The 18,967-nt window shown below is 39.3% G+C and overlaps 1 protein-coding gene across 9 annotated transcripts in view; it reads left to right on the forward strand.

Annotated features, from left to right (window-relative positions):
- Positions 1-18,967, forward strand: part of gabbr1a (gamma-aminobutyric acid (GABA) B receptor, 1a) — a 77,556-nt gene that overhangs the window by 6,945 nt on the left and 51,644 nt on the right. For all 9 annotated transcript variants that reach the window (XM_061775696.1, XM_061775698.1, XM_061775699.1 and 6 more), the window contains 3 exons: positions 2,362-2,547; positions 5,233-5,250; positions 15,887-16,047. In XM_061775696.1, the coding sequence (XP_061631680.1) occupies positions 2,362-2,547; positions 5,233-5,250; positions 15,887-16,047 (365 nt within the window). The remainder of the gene's footprint in view (positions 1-2,361; positions 2,548-5,232; positions 5,251-15,886; positions 16,048-18,967) is intronic.

Consider the following 18,967-nt stretch of genomic DNA (forward strand, 5'->3'; position numbering starts at 1 on the left):
AATTTTTCTAAATAAATTCAAAAATCTAGCACAACAGTAAAAGTACTTATTTCTCACAATACGAGGAGCTACTTCTGTGCTCGTACGCTTTTTGAACTAATGTCAGAACGAACTGATGTTGGCAATGCTACTTAGCAAGTTATCGTCCTGGGTAACGAGTCTGTAGTATTTATTGCAACAATTGTAGACACGCTAATGGTTAGCTAGTTGCAATCGTTCATATTAATGCTACCTTGAATTTGACGAAGAGTAATGGGTGGTGCTCTTGTAGATGTGATATCGGATTGGAAGTATTGCCTTCTTTAGCAGCCATTCTTCGTAAGCAGGTTTTGTATATTCTTGCTCTACCAACCCGCGGCACCCGAAAAAATACGTAGTCGACTCTTTTGACAAGCGGAGAAGTCGGAGAGCTGACTGACTGTTGCACCAGCAACGGTCATACCACTGATGGAAAGTTGCCTGACTTTTTAAAACCGCGGGATACCTTGAAATCAGTAACTGGCCCTTGTCGAGACCCGTTCCTGAAATTGAACAGAAAGTAATCCACTTTGCTTTGAAGCAGCCATTTTGGACACATTCTGAGCCTTGTACTTCAGAACGAAAGAAAAGAAAAAAATTTCCCCCCAATATCAGTTCCACCGATCAACACTAAATTTGGTGGACATGTTAGGCAGGAAAGAGTCCAAGGACCCATGCCTAAATTGAACAGGAAGTCAGACATTTTGGTTTGAAGCATGTCCACAACACGACTCCCCCAAAAGTCACTCAGTAGCTCTTTGTGGAAGGCTAGAAAAAAAAAAATCCCCTAATAGCTGTTTCACCAAACAAACCCAAAAAGTGGATCAAAAATGCCCCCGAAGGTGATTCAAAAAACCCTGAGTCTTCCCCTTAGTTTTAGAGAGAAAAAACAAAGACAGAAATTTCTATTCAGGTCATGTTTTGGTGCAGCGAGCCGATCAAACCTCATTTTATTTTCATTCTTTTACGGTCCTAATAACACCTTCCCCCAAGTCCATTGCATTCAAGTAATGCTTCTTTGTGCAAAAAGCTTAAAGCAGCAGATTGGATGACTTTAGCAATCAATGTGTTTACATGCCGGCACATAAAAATAATTCATTTAAAAAGAACGCCTGCCGCAGTTTTGAATGAAAAAAAAATTTTGAATAATAAAAAAGTACACGTTCCAAAATAAGATGATATAATGTGCCTGTGGCTTTAAGAGGCTCACGGAAGACTTTTTATTGTGCTTGATGTCTCTCGGAAATAATTTTACAATTATCTTTATTCAGTTTTTTTTTTTTTCTGTTTCCTCTGGCAGCAGCCTTAGCCATTTATCTTAGTAAATGACCTGGTCTAGCTTTTGATTCATTCACAGCTCAAGCAGAGCTAACAGTGCTAACATTGCTAATTCAAATGGCCTATGACAATTTAAACGATTTATACATATACAGCATGTATAATAATGGTAAACATCAGCATAGCAGTCAGGTCGAGTGTGTTAGCACATAGGTTCTATTTGAATTTAGCTCACATTCTAGCCAACAAATCCAGCAAATTAACTCAGATAGATGTATTTGTTTGATGTTAGGCCATTTGTGAGGTAACTAAAGCTGAAATTCCATGACTCGGCGGTACATGAATGCTCTTGCTAACACTCAGTGCTTGCTGGAGCTAAAAATGCATGGCAGGTTTTACGATCGTTTTGGCTAATTTTAATGCTAAACATCAGCGTGTAAGTCTTGTTGGTGTGATAGCATGTAGGCGCTTTTAGCCTTTAGCAAATATTCTAGCCTACACAGTTTGTTTTATGCTAGTTGTGCTTGTGAGGCGACTAAAGCTCAAATAATATGCTATATCCAAATTAGCGCTATGTTTACTGACTATGTGCTCAATTAATGCTACTGCTAACAGTGTCTGATGGAACTAATAATGATCATCTAATTAAGAATGTGGCTAATCTTACTGCTAAAGCTTAGCATTGTGGTATTGTTAGAGCACATTAGCATAGCTAACTGAAGTGAAATGGAAAAATAGTTATAACAAGACAACCATGTGATGTTTTTGTAAGACAATCATCATCGTTATTTCTTCATCTCACACGCACAAATTTCCACAATAGGTAGAAGTTTAGCGACATTAACATTAAGATTAGCGCTGTGGTCATTGACTTGTTACTAAATCAAAGCTATAGTTAACACACAGCTAAATGGTAATAACCATGATTTATTTAGGCAGCTCCTTCAGATAATCAATGTTTCATGTCAATGTCTTTAAAGTGACATTTTCGGCTTGTAGCTGTTGTAGCCGGACTTGTTAGCCTCTTTAGCTTTGTGGTGCTAGCGCAAGATTTGCCTGTGCCAGTGTTGCTGTGTCCTCGCGTGTGGACGTCTCTGGAGAACGGCCAGGTGATGGTGAGACCCCCAGGCCTGCCGGTGGAGGGCTCGGTACTGCACTACCGCTGCCACGGTGGCTTCGTGTTGGAGGGACGCAACGTCAGCCACTGTACCAAGCTGGGAAAGTGGGATGCTCCGAAGCCCATCTGCCTCTGTGAGTAGCACCACGACACGACCAAAGTAGACACAATACTGATCATGCGGAGAGGATTCACAGCACTTTTTACTCCTTTTGTTGTGTTTCTGTCATTTACACACAGATCACCATGCATTGGATAGATAGATGCATTTATGTTACGTTATGCTATGTTAATTAGCTGAATTGTGATGTAATAATTCTGGAAAATTCAGAAGGTTTCGCTCAGACACATTTTCAGAAAAAGGCAGAACACAAAAGACTGACGTCTTTGTTTAATTTCACACTTGGTTGGTGGACAGGCCTTCCAGAGACCCAAATAATAACCAGTTAAATTATGTTTTAATTATTCTTTTTATTTATTTATTTTTTTTACAAAATATGTCTGGTTTTAATACTGCAAGTTCAATGACATTATGCTGTTTAATCACCATTTTAGTTAATCACAGTTCTATTTAAACTATTATAAACCGTTTTATTCCAACTGTGGACTTTTTTGTCACAAGTTGTGACTCCCCTTGCCTACCTTTGTGATATCTACACATATTTAATGATTCTAGTGTCATGTAAGTGTCACAAATGAACCTGAGACATAAATCTTTGTTTGCCACATTCAAATTAGATGAGTAACTGCATAAATAAAGTATCAACATTTGCTCACATCAGTGCAAATGAATGAGAATTTGGTGAAAGAAAGCCACAGCTTTGCCAGCTGGTTATCAGTGTTGCCATGGAAACCAATAAAGTTGCTATGGGAATCTGTTTTACAAAAAAGCACTCAGACAATGTGAAAGTAGGTTGCGTAATCCATAACAATTTGAAAACATGGTGTAGTGTTGACTTGTTCTGTATTTGTGACTTTTAAAAGCTTCAAGAGCATTTTTTGAGGCTTTTAGTGGAAGTCTGATACGTGGTGACTGTCATAAATTTAAAGAATAAGATGTGTGACGTTAAATTTGATCCTTGGTATCTGCTGTGTGGATGTAATGGTATTACGTAAGAGAAGCCACTGGCACTGTGCACCCCTACTCACCATCGACACAATCACGCTGTTGCTTAAATTCCCTTTAACTGATTCACTGGAAGCTGTTTTCAAAGCATAGTTCCATTTTGACTGATCTTTCAAGTTCTGTGACAATTTAAGCATCAAAGCTACCAAAAAGAAAGAGTAGACTCTTCTTTCACCGGAAAAATTTGATGACCCAAAATACACAAAAACAAAAATATTTGAAAATGTCATTTGTTTATTGTTAAATATATTATAGAAGTTATAGAAGTAAGATTAATCCAACATTTATATTGGTGCAACAAATTATATATAAAAAAAATGGCCAGTGGCTACTACAACCCCAATTCCAATGAAGTTGGGACGTTGTGTTAAACATAAATAAAAACAGAATACAATGATTTGCAAATCATTTTCAACCTATATTTAATTTAATACACTACAAAGACAAGATACGTAATGTTCAAACTGATAAACATTATTGTTTTTAGCAAATAATCATTAACTTAGAATTTTATGGCTGCAACACGTTCCATAAAAGCTGGGAGAGGGTCATGTTTTCCACTGTGTTACATCACGTTTTCTTTTAACAATATTCAATAAACGTTTGGAATTCTTTCCCATTCTTGCTTGAAGTACAGCTTCAGCTGTTCAACAGTCCGGGGTCTCCGTTGTCGTATTTTACGCATAATAATGCGCCACACATTTTCAATGGGAGACAGGTCTGGACTGCAGGCAGGCCAGTCTAGTACCCGCACTCTTTTACTATGAAGCCACGCTTTTGTAACACGTGCAGGATGTGGTTTGGCATTGTCTTGCTGAAATAAGCAGGGGCGTCCGTGAAAAAGACGTTGCTTGGATGGCAGCATATGTTTCTCCAAAACCTGTATGTACCGTTCAGCATTAATGCTGCCTTCACAAATGTGTAAGTTACCCATGCCATTGGCACTAACACAGCCCCATACCAGCACAGATGCTGGCTTTTGAACTTTGCGTCCATAACAGTCCAGATGGTTCTTTTCCTATTTGGCCCGGAGGACACGACGTCCACAATTTCCAAAAACAATTTGAAATGTGGACTCGTCGGACCACAGAACACTTTTCCACTTTGCATCAGTCCATCTTAGATGAGCTCGGGCCCAGAGAAGCCGGCAGCGTTTCTGGGTGTTGTTGATAAATGGCTTTTGCTTTGCATAGTAGAGATTCAAGTTGCACTTACGGATGTAGCGCCAAACTCTTTGTCTTTGAAGGGTCATGAGAGGAAATCTCCAGTGAAAGAGAGATGAACACAATGAATGAATGCTCATTTATTCGAAACATAAGGAACAAAAAGTGTTACATGACTAATTTTTTATGGGGATATCTTAGGTCAAATAGGACATCACATTGTTTGATAGTAGATGTTTTAATCCAAAATTTAGCGGTTTAAAACAAAAATATTACACTTTGCCTTTTCTCTGAAATAATGAGGAAGGATTAATAGTCAATTTATTAATGTCAGATAGGCTATTGATACATTTTGTAAAGATCTGTACTTCATAATTTGATATACACTGTAGACAGTTATTATAAGAATATTCTTGGCTCGGCACATGCTACGCGTGCATGGAAAATTAACACTTTGTAACTGTATGTCTGCCATTACATTGTTGTCTTAACATTTATTTATTTTCTTTTTATGTTTCTGCCTGCCAAAGATGACAAAAACAACACAGGTAAGACATTTTTCATTGTAATTAATTTTATTTATGTTGACAACCACCACCTTGGAGAACAAAAATCGACAGAACGAATAGAAATATACTTGCAAAGTCGAAAAATCCCACAGCACGCACAGGAACATGAAGAGTACTACAGATTACTGTAATGCGATTTTTTCGTACCAGTTATTCATGATTTTATATTTCACTACCAACGGTGCAGTAAACTCTGGAGCTGGAAGGTTGTATTGTGGCCACAAGATGGCAGCAGAGTTCCTTAAGAGACTTGACTAACTCGTCCACCAGGGAGCAGTGTGAACTTTTTAAAAAAATAAATAAAAAGATCAGATTTCTTACAAAAGTCCATTTAAAGCTTTTTTTTTGTGTGTGTGTGGGGGGACGGGGGGATTTTGTAATATACTAAAACAATAAATAGTAAATATTTAGTTTTAAAATCAATATTTGCATTTATTTAATGTTTAAAGGCATCAATAGTAACAATTCTCTTCCATTTTTACTTCTTGACTTTTGTCCATACAATGCATGTTAAAGTTGTCACATATTTCTTATGATTTTTTAAAATAAATTTCTTATACATTTAGATTTTTTTTTATACATTTAGAATGTTCCAATAATTGTGTATATTATATTATTATTATTATTATTATTATTATACATATTTTTTAAAACTCCTCAGTCATGTTTATTCATTTACTTTTCTGTTTCTATGAAAACTGCTTAATTGGACGTTACCTCAAATTCTCGCTGAAATGTTTATTTAAATGTGAGCTGTCAAATAATGATACTTAAAATAATTTTTAAACATTGGGATTTTTTTTAGATTAATTTTAATAAGTGTACTAATATTTTTTAACTCCTCAAAGTCAGTTTTATTATTGTTTTTCTGTTTCTATGAAAAGTGGTTGGTTGAAATGGACCTGAAATCCAGTTTATTAAAATATGAGCATTTAAAGCTGTAAAATAAACTTTTTTTAATCGTTAGAAAAAATGAACAACATGTGTAGCAATTGTAATGATATATTTCACATGTTTATAAATTTCTTAGTCAGTGTTTTTTGTTTTCTTGGTTATCTCAAATTCTCATTGTAAAACTGTCAAATATTTATATATCATATAATGTATCCATGTTATTAATACTATTTACATTTTTACATTTACAAGTACATTATTAATGTACAGTATGACGGGAAATTTTGTTTGTACAAAACAAAACAAGATTAATAAAAGTCACTGTATGTAACAGTTTTAATTCTATTTATTTAGTTTCGTTTTTCTGTATTTTCACTCTGAGGATCATTACAACCCTATATTATCTTATCTTGAATAATTGTAATTTAGACCTTTTAATATTTTTTTGACACATTTTTACTTTCATAAACTGTGATAATATATATTTGTTACATACTCCTCATTGCCAATTTGATCAGTTTTTTGATTATGTTTCAATTTAAAGTAATGAACTACCTCTCGTAGTTAATGCACATTTTTAATGTACGCATTTGAAGATGTTAAATAATTTTTTTAGTAAGAATCTTATCTATATGTAGTTTGGGATATTTTCTCAATTTTACGAACTGAAGAAATAATAATTTGTTTAAATATTTCTTTAAGTCATTTTGATTAAATGATTATGTTTCTATTAAAAGGTTTCTATTAAAACCACCTCCAAATCCTAACTGTACAGTACAGAAGTTCTATTGGCGTTCAGACTTTAGTGTATACATGACAAAGCTGATATCAGGGACATTGAATATCTTCCCCAGGGAGCGTCGTAAAATTGTGTTTAAGTGTAGCGAGGATGAGGACCATTGCGTTTTCTCATCACTAAGATAATTGTCATTCTCCAGCTCGATTGAGATTGGGTGTCCTCATTAGATTGCAGCTAATTGCCATGTGGAGGCTGACGATCGAGAAGCGGGGGTTGTTGTCATTTGACAGACTTGGGTGCCCCATTCTTTGTGGATTACTTCTTTTGGGTGTTTTTTTGTTTCTGTTGTGGAAGATGGCAGGTATCATAAATAACTGGCAAGGAATGATTGCATTCCAGTAATTTTATGACACGTACGTTGTACGCGTTGGCATGTGACTAAGTGTCCGATGGACTTTTCTGACCCTCTGGATTATTTCTTGTGCTTCTGTCTATTTCTATTGTGCAAGGTGGCTGTTACCAAGAAAAATTTGTGAGAGGAGTAATGGCATTAATTATATGACACACACATTGCACGATTGACCATGTGGCAAAACATGTTGTGGACTAGTTTTTGACTTTGCGGATTATTTCTAGTTGCATTTATTTCTCCTTTGCAAGGTGTCTATTATGAAAAACTGGAGAGAGGAGCGATAGTATTCATTCTATGACACATACAGTACATTGCATGAGTGTGCTTATAACAAAACATTTTGACAACGTGGATTAATTGTAATTGTTGTGTTAATTTTCAAGGTGGCGGTTATCATGAAAAACTAGAGAGAGATTAGCAATTAATTGTGTGACACAGATGTTGCACAAGCAAAAATTTGGCTGAGTGTTCTATGGACTTTTTTCACTGTGGATTATTTCTGGTTGTTTTGTTTATTTCTTGCGTGTAAAGTGGTGGTTGTCTTGAGTAGCTGGCGAGGAGCAATCACAATTACTGAATATGACAGATTGCATGCGCAAGCCTGCGATCAAACATGCTGTGTATTTATTTAACTCGATGGATGATTTCTAGTTGTTGTTTTGATTTCTACTGTGCAAGGTGGTGGTTACATAAGTGACTGGCGAGAGGTGTGATGGCATTCATTTCATGACACATACGTTGTGTGAGCGACCATTTGACTGAGCAAGTCATGGACTAACTTCTTTTTGACGGTGTGGATTATTTCAAATCGTTTTTATTTCTATTGTGCAAAGTAGTGGTTATCATGAATAACTGGTGAGGAATAATTGCATTCCAGTTATGTGGTGCCTGAGATATGAGACCCGACTTAATACGTTTTTTGAGATACGAGCCGTTGTTTGGCAGACTTTTTGCTTTGACTTGTGAGCAATTATTTGAAATGTGAGCGCTGTATGAAGGCAGTGAACTCAACTCACTTCACCACAAGCGGCTGTTCGGCAGACAGTGAACATTTCTGAAAATTCCGTTGTGTATTTAAAGCAACCAAACAAAATTGCCTTAAGAATCGCCCACTAACTTAATGCAAACATTTAATGGAAAAAGCCATTGGCAGCAAAACAACTGCCGTAATATTATTGCTTACTGAATCCCTGAGAGTAGTGATGACTCTTACTCATTTGTGACTGCATGACTGTGTTATACCACCCCTGGTGGCCAAGGCAGGGACACCAGAAGGAGGGGCACAATAAATTGAATTGAAGTATTAAATAATGAGGCAAAAACTGTTTAATTCTATACATTCTGTTTTATTATGTTATTACTCTATTGCTGCATTTATGAAGTACAGTATTATAAAGTGCTATTTTTCTAATGAAAGAACTCATTACAAAAATGTTTGCTGTTTTATTTGGGGTGTGTGGCTGAAACTGATTAATGTAATTTACCTTCATTTCAATGGGGAAAGATGAATTGAGAGTTTTGAGTGTTGAGTGAGATTTAAGTGTTTTGAGTTAAGACTGGGCGGCACAGTGGCGGACTGGTTAGAGCGTCTGCCTCACAGTTCTGAGGACCCGGGTTCAATCCCCTGTGTGGAGTTTGCATGTTCTCCCCGTGCCTGCGTGGTTTTCTCCGGGCACTCCGGTTTCCTCCCACATCCCAAAAACATGTATTAATTGGAGACTCTAAATTGCCCGTACGTGTGACTGTGAGTGCGAATGGTTGTTTGTTTGTATGTGCCCTGCGATTGGCTGGCAACCAGTTCAGGGTGTACCCTGCCTCCTGCCTGATGACAGCTGGGATAGGCTCCAGCACGCCCGCGACCCTAGTGAGGAGAAGCGGCTCAGAAAATGGATGAATGGAGTTAAGACTGTGGTCAAGGAACAAATTAAGCTCGCATTTAGAGGCACCACTGTAATTATATGACATGTATACTGAACACATGTTTATTTCTATTGTGCAAGGCATGGAAGGATTACATTTGTAACTTCAGTACGGGTTGAGGACGGAAATTAATTCACTGAAGTTATTTCTTCTTAGTCCTCAGATTGTACCTCGTGTTTGGATTGGTGTAAAGCCGACAGACAGACAGGAGCGGGGTATTAACCTTTATCCCGCTGAGGTGGCAGGAAGTGGGCGGGGGTGGCGCGCTCTGGGGTAGGAGGGGGTGGCGAGACAGAAAGAGCGTCGCTTTCTATTTGAGGAAACACTTACTGCTTTGAGCATCCAGTTTGCAGCTCTGCTTCTTAGTTAGCAGGATGATGCAAAAAGAAAATCATGGATTGTTTTTTTCATTTTTGTTTTCTTTTTTCCCCGAGAGTCAGGGTCAGTACATACAGATGGATTGTGGGAGATTTCATTTTGGGTCTTTTTGTTCAGGGCTTAGATCTGCAGGCACTACATAGTTTTAGCCACAACAGGAAGCCCAATAGCTTAATACGACTTTTGGGAATTGATAACCGCCACCTTGAACAATAAAAATAAACACAAAAAGTAGAAATAAATGGTTATAGATCGTAGCGGCCCAGGAATTAGGACAATCCCAAAAAAATCTTTAATTTCTAACTTGACAGGTGGTCCGCCACTTCAGAGACACAACCTTTTTGTATATTAGTTGTAATCATCCATCCATCCATTTTCTGAGCCGCTTCTCCTCACTAGGGTCGCGGGCGTGCTGGAGCCTATCCCAGCTATCATCTGGCAGGAGGCGGGGTACACCCTGAACTGGTTGCCAGCCAATCGCAGGGCACATACAAACAAACAACCATTTGCACTCACATTCACACCTACGGACAATTTAAAATCTTCAATCAACCTACCACACATGTATTTGTAATGCGGGAGGAAACCGGAGTGCCCGGAGAAAATCCACGCAGGCACGGGGAGAACATGCCAACTCCACACAGGCGAGGCCAGGGATTGAACCCCGGTCCACAGAACTGTGAGGCAGACGCTCTAACCAGTCGTCCACCGTGCCACCTAGTTGTAATCATTTTAAGCAAATTCAGGCATTAAGGCAGTAATGCTAGAAGTGTAGGGGCAGGGTTTAAATTATTTTACCATGGTGTAGATGGGAAGAGAAATGGAGTTGGGGTTATTTTAAAAGAAGAGTTGGCTATGAATGTCTTGGAGGTGAAAAGAGTATCAGATCGAGTGATGAGGCTGAAACTTGAAATTGAGGGTCTTATGTATAATGTGGGCGGCACGGTGGGCGACTGGTTAGAGCGTGTGCCTCACAGTTCTGTGGACCGGAGTTCAATCCCTGGCCTCGCCTGTGTGGAGTTGGCATGTTCGATATGTTATATAAAATATTTTAAGCAAATTCAGCTTGTTCTTGGCCAAACATATAGTCAGAAAATTGATGGAAATGGATGTATAATGTGATTAGTGGGTATGCCCCACAGGTAGGATGTGACCTAGGGGTGAAAGAGCATTTCTGGAAGGAAATAGACGAAGTGGTTCTGAGCATCCCAGACAGCGAGAGAGTCGTGATTGGTGCAGATTGTAATGGATATGTTGGCGAAGGAAATAGGGGTGATGAAGAAGTGATGGGTAAGTACGGCATCCAGGAAAGGAACTTGGAGGGACAGATGGTGGTAGACTTTGCAAAAAGGATGCAAATGGTTGTAGTGAACACTTTTTTCCAGAAGAGGCAGGAACATAGGGTGACCTATAAGAGCAGAGGTAGACGCACGCAGGTTGATTACATCTTGTGCAGACGATGTAATCTGAAGGAGGTTACCGACCGTAAGGTAGTGGTAGGGGAGAGTGTGGCTAGACAGCATAGGATGGTGGTGTGTAAGATGACTCTGGTGGTAGGGAGGAAGATTAGGAAGACAAAGGCAGAGCAGAGAACCATGTGGTGGAAGCTGAGACAGGACGAGTGTTGTGCAGCTTTTCGGGAAGAGGTGAGACAGGCTCTCGGTGGACAGCAGGAGCTTCCAGAAGACTGGACCACTGCAGCCAAGGTGATCAGCGAGGCAGGCAGGAGAGTACTTGGTGTATCTTCTGGCAGGAAAGGAGAGAAGGAGACTTGGTGGTGGAACCTCACAGTACAGGAAACAAGGAAAGCTAAGAAGAAGGAGGACCAAGGAGAAGCGAAAGGAATACATTGAGATGTGACATAGGGCAAAGGTAGAGGTGGCAAAGGCCAAACAAGAGGCATATGATGACATGTATGCCAGGTTGGACACTAAGGAAGGAGAAAAGGATCTCTACAGGTTGGCCAGACAGAGGGATAGAGATAGGAAGGATGTGCAGCAGATTAGGGTGATTAAGGATAGAGATGGAAATATATTGACCGGTGCCAGTAGTGTGCTAGATAGATGGAAAGAATACTTTGAGGAGTTGATAAATGAGGAAGGGAGAGTAGAAGAGGCAAGTGTGGTGAACCAGGAAGTGGCAATGATTAGTAAGGGGGAAGTTAGAAAGGCATTAAAGAGGATGAAAAATGAAAAGGCAGTTGGTCCTGATGACATTCCTGTGGAGGTATGGAAGCATCTAGGAGAGGTGGAGTTTTTGACCAGCTTGTTCAATAGAATTGTAGCGCGTGAGAAGATGCCTGAGGAATGGAGGAAAAGTGTGCTGGTGCCCATTTTTAAAAACAAGGGTGATAAAGTTGATGAGCCACACAATGAAGTTATGGGAAAGAGTAGTGGAGGCTAGACTTAGGACAGAAGTGAGTATTTGCGAGTAACAAAACTAGAAAGAGTACCACAGATGCATTATTTGCCTTGAGGATGTTGATGGAAAAGTACAGAGAAGGTCAGAAGGAGCTACATTGTGTCTTTGTAGATCGAGAGAAAGCCTATGACAGAGTACCCAGAGAGAAACTGTGGTACTGCATGCGGAAGTCTGGAGTCAGCAGAGAAGTATGTTAGAATAATACAGGACATGTACGAGGGCAGCAGAACAGTGGTGAGGTGTGCTGTAGGTGTGACAGACGAATTTAAGGTGGAGGTTGGACTGCATCAGGGATCAGCCCTGAGCCTCTTCCTGTTTGCAGTGGTGATGGATAGGCTGACAGATGAGGTTAGACTGAATCCCCATGGACCATGATGTTTGCAGATGACATTGTGATCTGCAGTGAAAGCAGGGAGCAGGAGGTGGAACAGTTAGAAAGATGGAGGCATGCACTGGAAAGCAGAGGAATGAAGATTAGCCGAAGTAAGACAGAATATATATATATATATATATATATACAGAATATTTTAAGCAAATTCAGCTTGTTCTTGGCCAAACATATAGTCTGTAATTTAAAATATTTTCTTGTTTTGCTTCTTTTACGGCATAAGGTTTTTAACTAGCATAAATTCCTCTTATTGGCATAAATTAGCATCTGCCTCACAGTTCTGAGGACCGGGGTTCAAGTCCCGGCCCCGCCTGTGTGGAGTTTGCATGATCTCCCCGTGCCTGCATGGGTTTTCTCCGGGCACTCCGGTTTCCTCCCACATCCCAAAAACATGCATGGTAGGTTAATTGAAGACTCTAAATTGCCCGTAGGTGTGAATGTGAGTGTGAATGGTTGTTTGTTTATATGTGCCCTGTGATTGGCTGGCAACCAGTTCAGGGTGTACCCCGCCTCCTGACCAATGATAGCTGGGATAGGCTCCAGCGCTCCCGCGACCCTTGTGAGGAGAAGCGGCTCAGATATTGGATGGATGGATAGCATAAAACATCCATTCCTGTTTATTATTTAACCCCTTTTTTTTGCACAGTTTTATTTTTATATCTTCCTTGTACCACATTTTTTTCCTACACAGTGGACCCCCAATAGTCCGACCACGGAGAGTGAAAATTGGGGATTAAATGACGGCCATGAAAAAAAAAATTGCGAATAAGCGAGGGTTTCCACAAATCGATGGGGCAGTGAGTAATACAAATGTGAATAGGTGGGGGTTTCCATGACTAATGTGTATAGGTTCCAAAAATAAAATCTGCGATAGGTGAATTTGTGAATGCTAAACCGCGTATATGCGCGGCTCCACCATATTCATCCACCATATATTATTAATAATAAGGTCATTCTACAGTCACCAGAGGGAGCTTCCACTTCTTAAATGAAAATGTAATTCTTCTCCATGGTCAGCAGAAGGATCTTATACTCTTATACTTCTTATAATCAAAATTGCTTCATTTATTTGCTTCAGTGGAATGGAGAAAGCCATTGAACGCCTTTGAATTGCTCCCTTGCCCACAAATTTATAAATGATGTCATCTGGTATAAAGAATTCAATGTTGAGTCTAGAATGAAAACTATTTTAACCAAATTGTATAATTCAATCTAGTAAATAACAAGGAATTAAAAAACCTTATGACCAAACCCTTTTCATGGGTTTGGTCATAAAAGGAGCAAAAAGGTACAATTTGATGTAAACAGTATATTGTTGATATAGTTAAAAAGCTGAAGTCGGAAATAACAAAATCAGGAAAAACCTCCAGAGACTGAACTATTTGAAGACAAGCTATTAAAAAGTTACTTTTACATGATATGTACCCTTTACAAGAACGAGTAGTGAAGCTCTAGATCTTTCCAACCTTTAAAACAAAGTCCTCGCCGCCACCTACCTGAGCGGGGGTCTTAAAAATAGACAGACACACACACAGATACACGCACACACACACACACACACACGTAAACGCTCACACACACACACACACACACACACACACACACACAAAGCTACCTATGCCGTTGCATCACTCCAGTCAAGCCGCACATAAAGTTCAGCGCTGAATAATTGATGGAGCATCGGACGGGTCGCACGAGGAGGTGGAAGGCAAATGCCAGCCGATGACAACCATGTCAAATCCTTAGCTCACAGACTCGGTTAATGACACTTGGATAACCAAGCATCCTTGTGTCATCACTCACTCAATCGGCACGCTAAGTCACTTGCAAGAGTTTTCAAATGGAGAACATTGTGTTAAATCGGGGGAGAGCGATACGCCAAAAATCACAGTTGAGTATATACTGACTTGTATATGCAGGTACCTTCATTTGAAGGTGATGATTCGGTTGACTTTGGGTACAGTCAGGGAGCAAAATGCTAAACCACAAAAGTGCATTTCTTTTGATACAACGTGTTTTTTGACTGATTTTATTTTTTTTTGCTTTTACTTGCGAGCAAAAAATTGAGATACAAGCGCCGTATGATGGCAGTAAACTGAACTTGACGGACTTTACAACAAGCAGCAGTTTGGCAGATAGAATTAGTGAGCAATTGTTTAAAAAAAGAAGGTTCAATCTGCTGATTGTCACTCCTAGTTCAAGTTTACCATCAAACAAAACAAAACAAAGAATTATACCTTTTGTATTTAAAACAACCACATTAGCTTTGCCTCAAGTAAGTCCTCGAAGCCCAATGCTATCAAACAATGCAAAACGCCATAGTCGAGCTAATGAATATCATGTGTATTGCAGTGTTATAACCCCTTAACAATACTCACAGGCATATAGTCTTTATCCTCTGTGAAGAACAACTAATATTACTGCAGCTTACTGAGGGGCTGAGAGCGGCGCTCTATACACGGTATCCGGATGTCAGTATATTACTGCCTCCAGCTGGCCAAGGCACACACACCACAAGGAGCAGCACAATATCTATTAAAGCATAAAAATGTGGCAAAAGTGTTTAATTCTTTTCATTGTATTCAATTATGTCTTTATGTATGTTTCCATATGGTACAATATCGAGCGTTTTGTTTTTTTAAAATGCTGTTGCGGGCATTCTGAACTCTTGTCACGGGAAAAACAGTGATAAAAATTAAGTTAGACTCAGCGTGTAACTCATTAGCTAACCTTTTAGCAGATATCGCACACACACGCACACACACGCGCACAACGAAGCCATGCAGTGTGGATCAGACGCCGCTTCCTCTTCTGCTGCAAATCTTTTCATCTGTTTTCTACACGACAATCTTACAGGAGGGGGAGATGTTGCCTGCCTGCCTTCTGCTGCTATTTCCACTCCTTCTCTGTCACCAACACCACACACACACACACACACACGCACACACAGACACACACACACACACGCACGCACACACGCAGACACACACACACACACACACACACACACACTGTGACTCCACTCTCTCTCTTTTGTAGAGGGGAGGTAGTGGGGGGCCTCCAGCGTCTCCCAATCAACACTCTGCTCCTGGTGTCTCATTCGCTCCTTCTTCTGTTTTTTTTTTTTTTTTCCCTGCCTAAAAGTGGTGAAGCTCACACTCGTCGCCACATTTCAAGATTGGTACACAGCAGCAAAGAGGCCAGAGCGACTTAGTATTGTTTTTGAAAATTCAGTTTAGCTTTATCTGAGGCATGAATTCAGGATTCACCTCTGCTTAGTGATCAAGTGACTTGAACATGTAATTGTTGATGTTTAGTTCTCCAGTTTTGACTTTGCGTGAGCTCGAAGTGATGCCGGCGAGGCGCGCGCGTCCCCCGCGGCTGAGTCGCGCGTCACCCTTGTTGCGGGCTTCTCTGACCATCGTGTTCTTGCTCCTCCTGCTTCCTGCGCGGCCGTGCTCAGGCAAGAAGAAGCTGTACATCGGCGCCCTGTTCCCCATGAGCGGCGGCTGGCCGGGCGGCCAGGCGTGCTTGCCCTCCGCCCAGATGGCGCTCGACCTGGTCAACAACCGCAGCGACATCCTGCCCGACTACGAGCTGGAGCTCATCCACTATGACAGCATGGTGAGTCCTGCTCTCCATTTGTGCGGTTAATGCTTACTTCAGTGTTTTGTTGCATGTAAAAAACACCACCAACAGCAACTAATGCTTGGGGAAGTTTGACACTCCCCTGCAAGCTTGAAGGACACTTCATTAGGTACACCTGCACAGCCCAATGAGCAACGTTCACTTTTGATTGCGGTATTTATTTAGCAATAGTTTGTTGTTAATTTTGTGGTTGTAGTTGGTAGTTTTGGGCTTAGTATTACAATATATATGTATATATTTTTTTATTTTATTTTCTGTATTTTTAATTTTGTTGTTGTGGATTTGTTTCAGGGTTTAGAACTGTTCTGGGGATTATTTCCCCAAAACATTTTTAAGTTTAAAAAAAAAATTGAAGATTTGAAAGATCTATTTTGGGGTTATGTAATTTTTAATGTTTATTGTAATGTAATGTAATGTTTATTTTATTTTAGGTAAATCCGTTCATCCATTTTCTGTACTGCTTAATTAAATAATTTTATATATTTTTTATATATTTGAAATCATTCATCTAATTAGAAATCACTCTCATGCTTTCGGGCTGTTGTTAATTCCAAAAAGTATTTCATATTTATATTTTTGTTGGTGTTGTGGGCAAGTGTTTTTACAGTTTTTAGGATGATTAAATTTGATATATTGTATTTTGCCTGTCACTGATGGTGTAGTGGTACACTCGCCTGACTTTGGTGCAGGCAGTGAGGGTTCAGTTCCCACTCAGTGACGGTGTGAATGTGAGTGTGAATGGTTGTCCGTGTCTATATGTGCCCTGCGACTGACTGGCGACCAGTTCAGGGTGTAGTCCGCCTTTTGCCTGAAGTCAGCTGGGATAGGCTCCAGCGTCCCGCGACCCTAACCAGGATAAGCGGTGTTGAAAATGGATGGATGGAGGTATTTTGCATGTTGGCGGTACATTTTATTCATATTCTTTTGTTTTATTAGCTATGTTAGATGGTGAAAATATTAGAAAGAGTGGATTAGAACTATTTTTTTTGGTTTATTTACTTTTTACAAAAATACTTTTATTTTAGTTTTATAGTTGTATATTTAAATGTCTAATAATGATTTTGTCAGCTTGACTGGAGAGGATCAAATCATTGGAAACAATTGTCAAGCACAACAACCACAGTCATACACATGCATTGGACCTGTTTTGATTGTGTGCTTATTTGAAGGTGTACCTAATGAGGTGGCCAATCGGGGACCGTGTTGAGATGCTGCGTGACCATTAAACTCAATTAAATAACTTGGCGTGCATCTAAATCCAATATGTTACTTACGCACCAAAGTTGCAGTTGACCTTACATTTTTGCATCATTCCAAATAAATACATACATAAATATCTTAAAAAATTAACATGTATAACGAAAACTTATCCGATAGTAGTGGAAAACTTGTATTGTTCATATTTCCATGCTGTGTGAGTGCAAAAAATGACATAGGACTGAAAAATGAACTAGAGAATTCAATATGTGTAAAATTGCGTGTTAATGCTAAATAGCTTAACTGAAATGCTGCAAAATCTATTGAATTGTTGAAATGTAGAATGTGAGACTGAGTTGAAAGGGTTTGAACTGATCACAAAATGTGGAAGGAGGAGGTAAACATTTGAAATATTTCTTGATTTGAGAATTTTACAGTGAAAATTTCGAAATGTGTTAAATAGATCGCAAGATGTCCGAAATGAGCTGAGTCGGAAATTGAAATGATTTAACTTGGTCGTGAAATGTAGATAGAGGAGGTAAATACCCTGTATGAAAAATCTTTCTTTATTTGGGAATTTTACAGTGAAAAGTGTGGAATTTAGTGACTGTGCGTATTCCCAACACATGCTCCTAATGAGCTGAACAGTTTGAATTTGAATTGAAAAGATGTTGTACTTTATGTTGAATATGGGTCATTCCACGGATGTGGCGAAATGTTACGAGCTATTATTAACGGCAAAATACATTAAAAGGCATCAAATATTAACACACAACAGTATCGTCAGTAATCAGGTATCAACATGTAGATATAAAATAATATTGTATCAAGAATTTTCCACCTCCAATTATTTTGCAATAAACCATGTTAAATGCATTTTTGTGGTTTTTGACCAGAGCCGAAGTGTGACATTTTAGCAGTCATCAACGGAAATAGGCACAGTGTGAAAAATATCGGCAAAATAATGCAACCACTTCGCCAATATCTGCTAAAAGGGTGCGCCTACCACTTAACAGATGTTAATGACATTCCACGGCGAGATTTCTTAAACACACTTATTAGAAATAGGCATCGTGCTCGTAACTTTGTCTGTCAAAAGGCGTTACGAGCAAGCTGCCCCTCAATTTCATAACTGTAAACAAACAACGACCATTTTACGACGGCTATTTGGAATTGATGCAATAATCTCCAAAAATAATCATAGCAGGATCAATCAATTGCTTCAGAAGGAGTAGGAGACAACATTGACTTATATTTTTAAGTGTCTGTCATATTTTCGTTCGAGCGACTTGGACAAAATAACAAAAACGGTCGACTATTTTGCGACATCGATCACCCAGAACCATTTTCGGCTTACATATGACCAGCATATGGCAACATTTGAGCTTGATGGGAACATAGAGGGGCTGGTAGAACCTGGTAAGTGTTTTCTTGTTTGATTCGTTGAAGGAGAAATGATTGGCTAATTTCGACCGTTTTCTATTGCTAGTGCACGGTCTGTTTTCTGTGTCTCCTGACTGCACTGTTTACTCGCTAGTAATTTTGACAAGTCACAGCAGTGTTGAGGATGTGGTCATGATTACGCGCATAGTTTAATCCTTATTATTAAACTTGGATTTGGTTCCGATTATCAAGGCCTCCTGTCAAACTTCAAGTTGATGATCTAACTGTGAAGGGTATCATACCAAGTAAGGAAACT

Source organism: Phyllopteryx taeniolatus, chromosome 6 (genome assembly GCF_024500385.1).
Source record: "Phyllopteryx taeniolatus isolate TA_2022b chromosome 6, UOR_Ptae_1.2, whole genome shotgun sequence".
Classification (NCBI taxonomy): domain Eukaryota; kingdom Metazoa; phylum Chordata; class Actinopteri; order Syngnathiformes; family Syngnathidae; genus Phyllopteryx; species Phyllopteryx taeniolatus.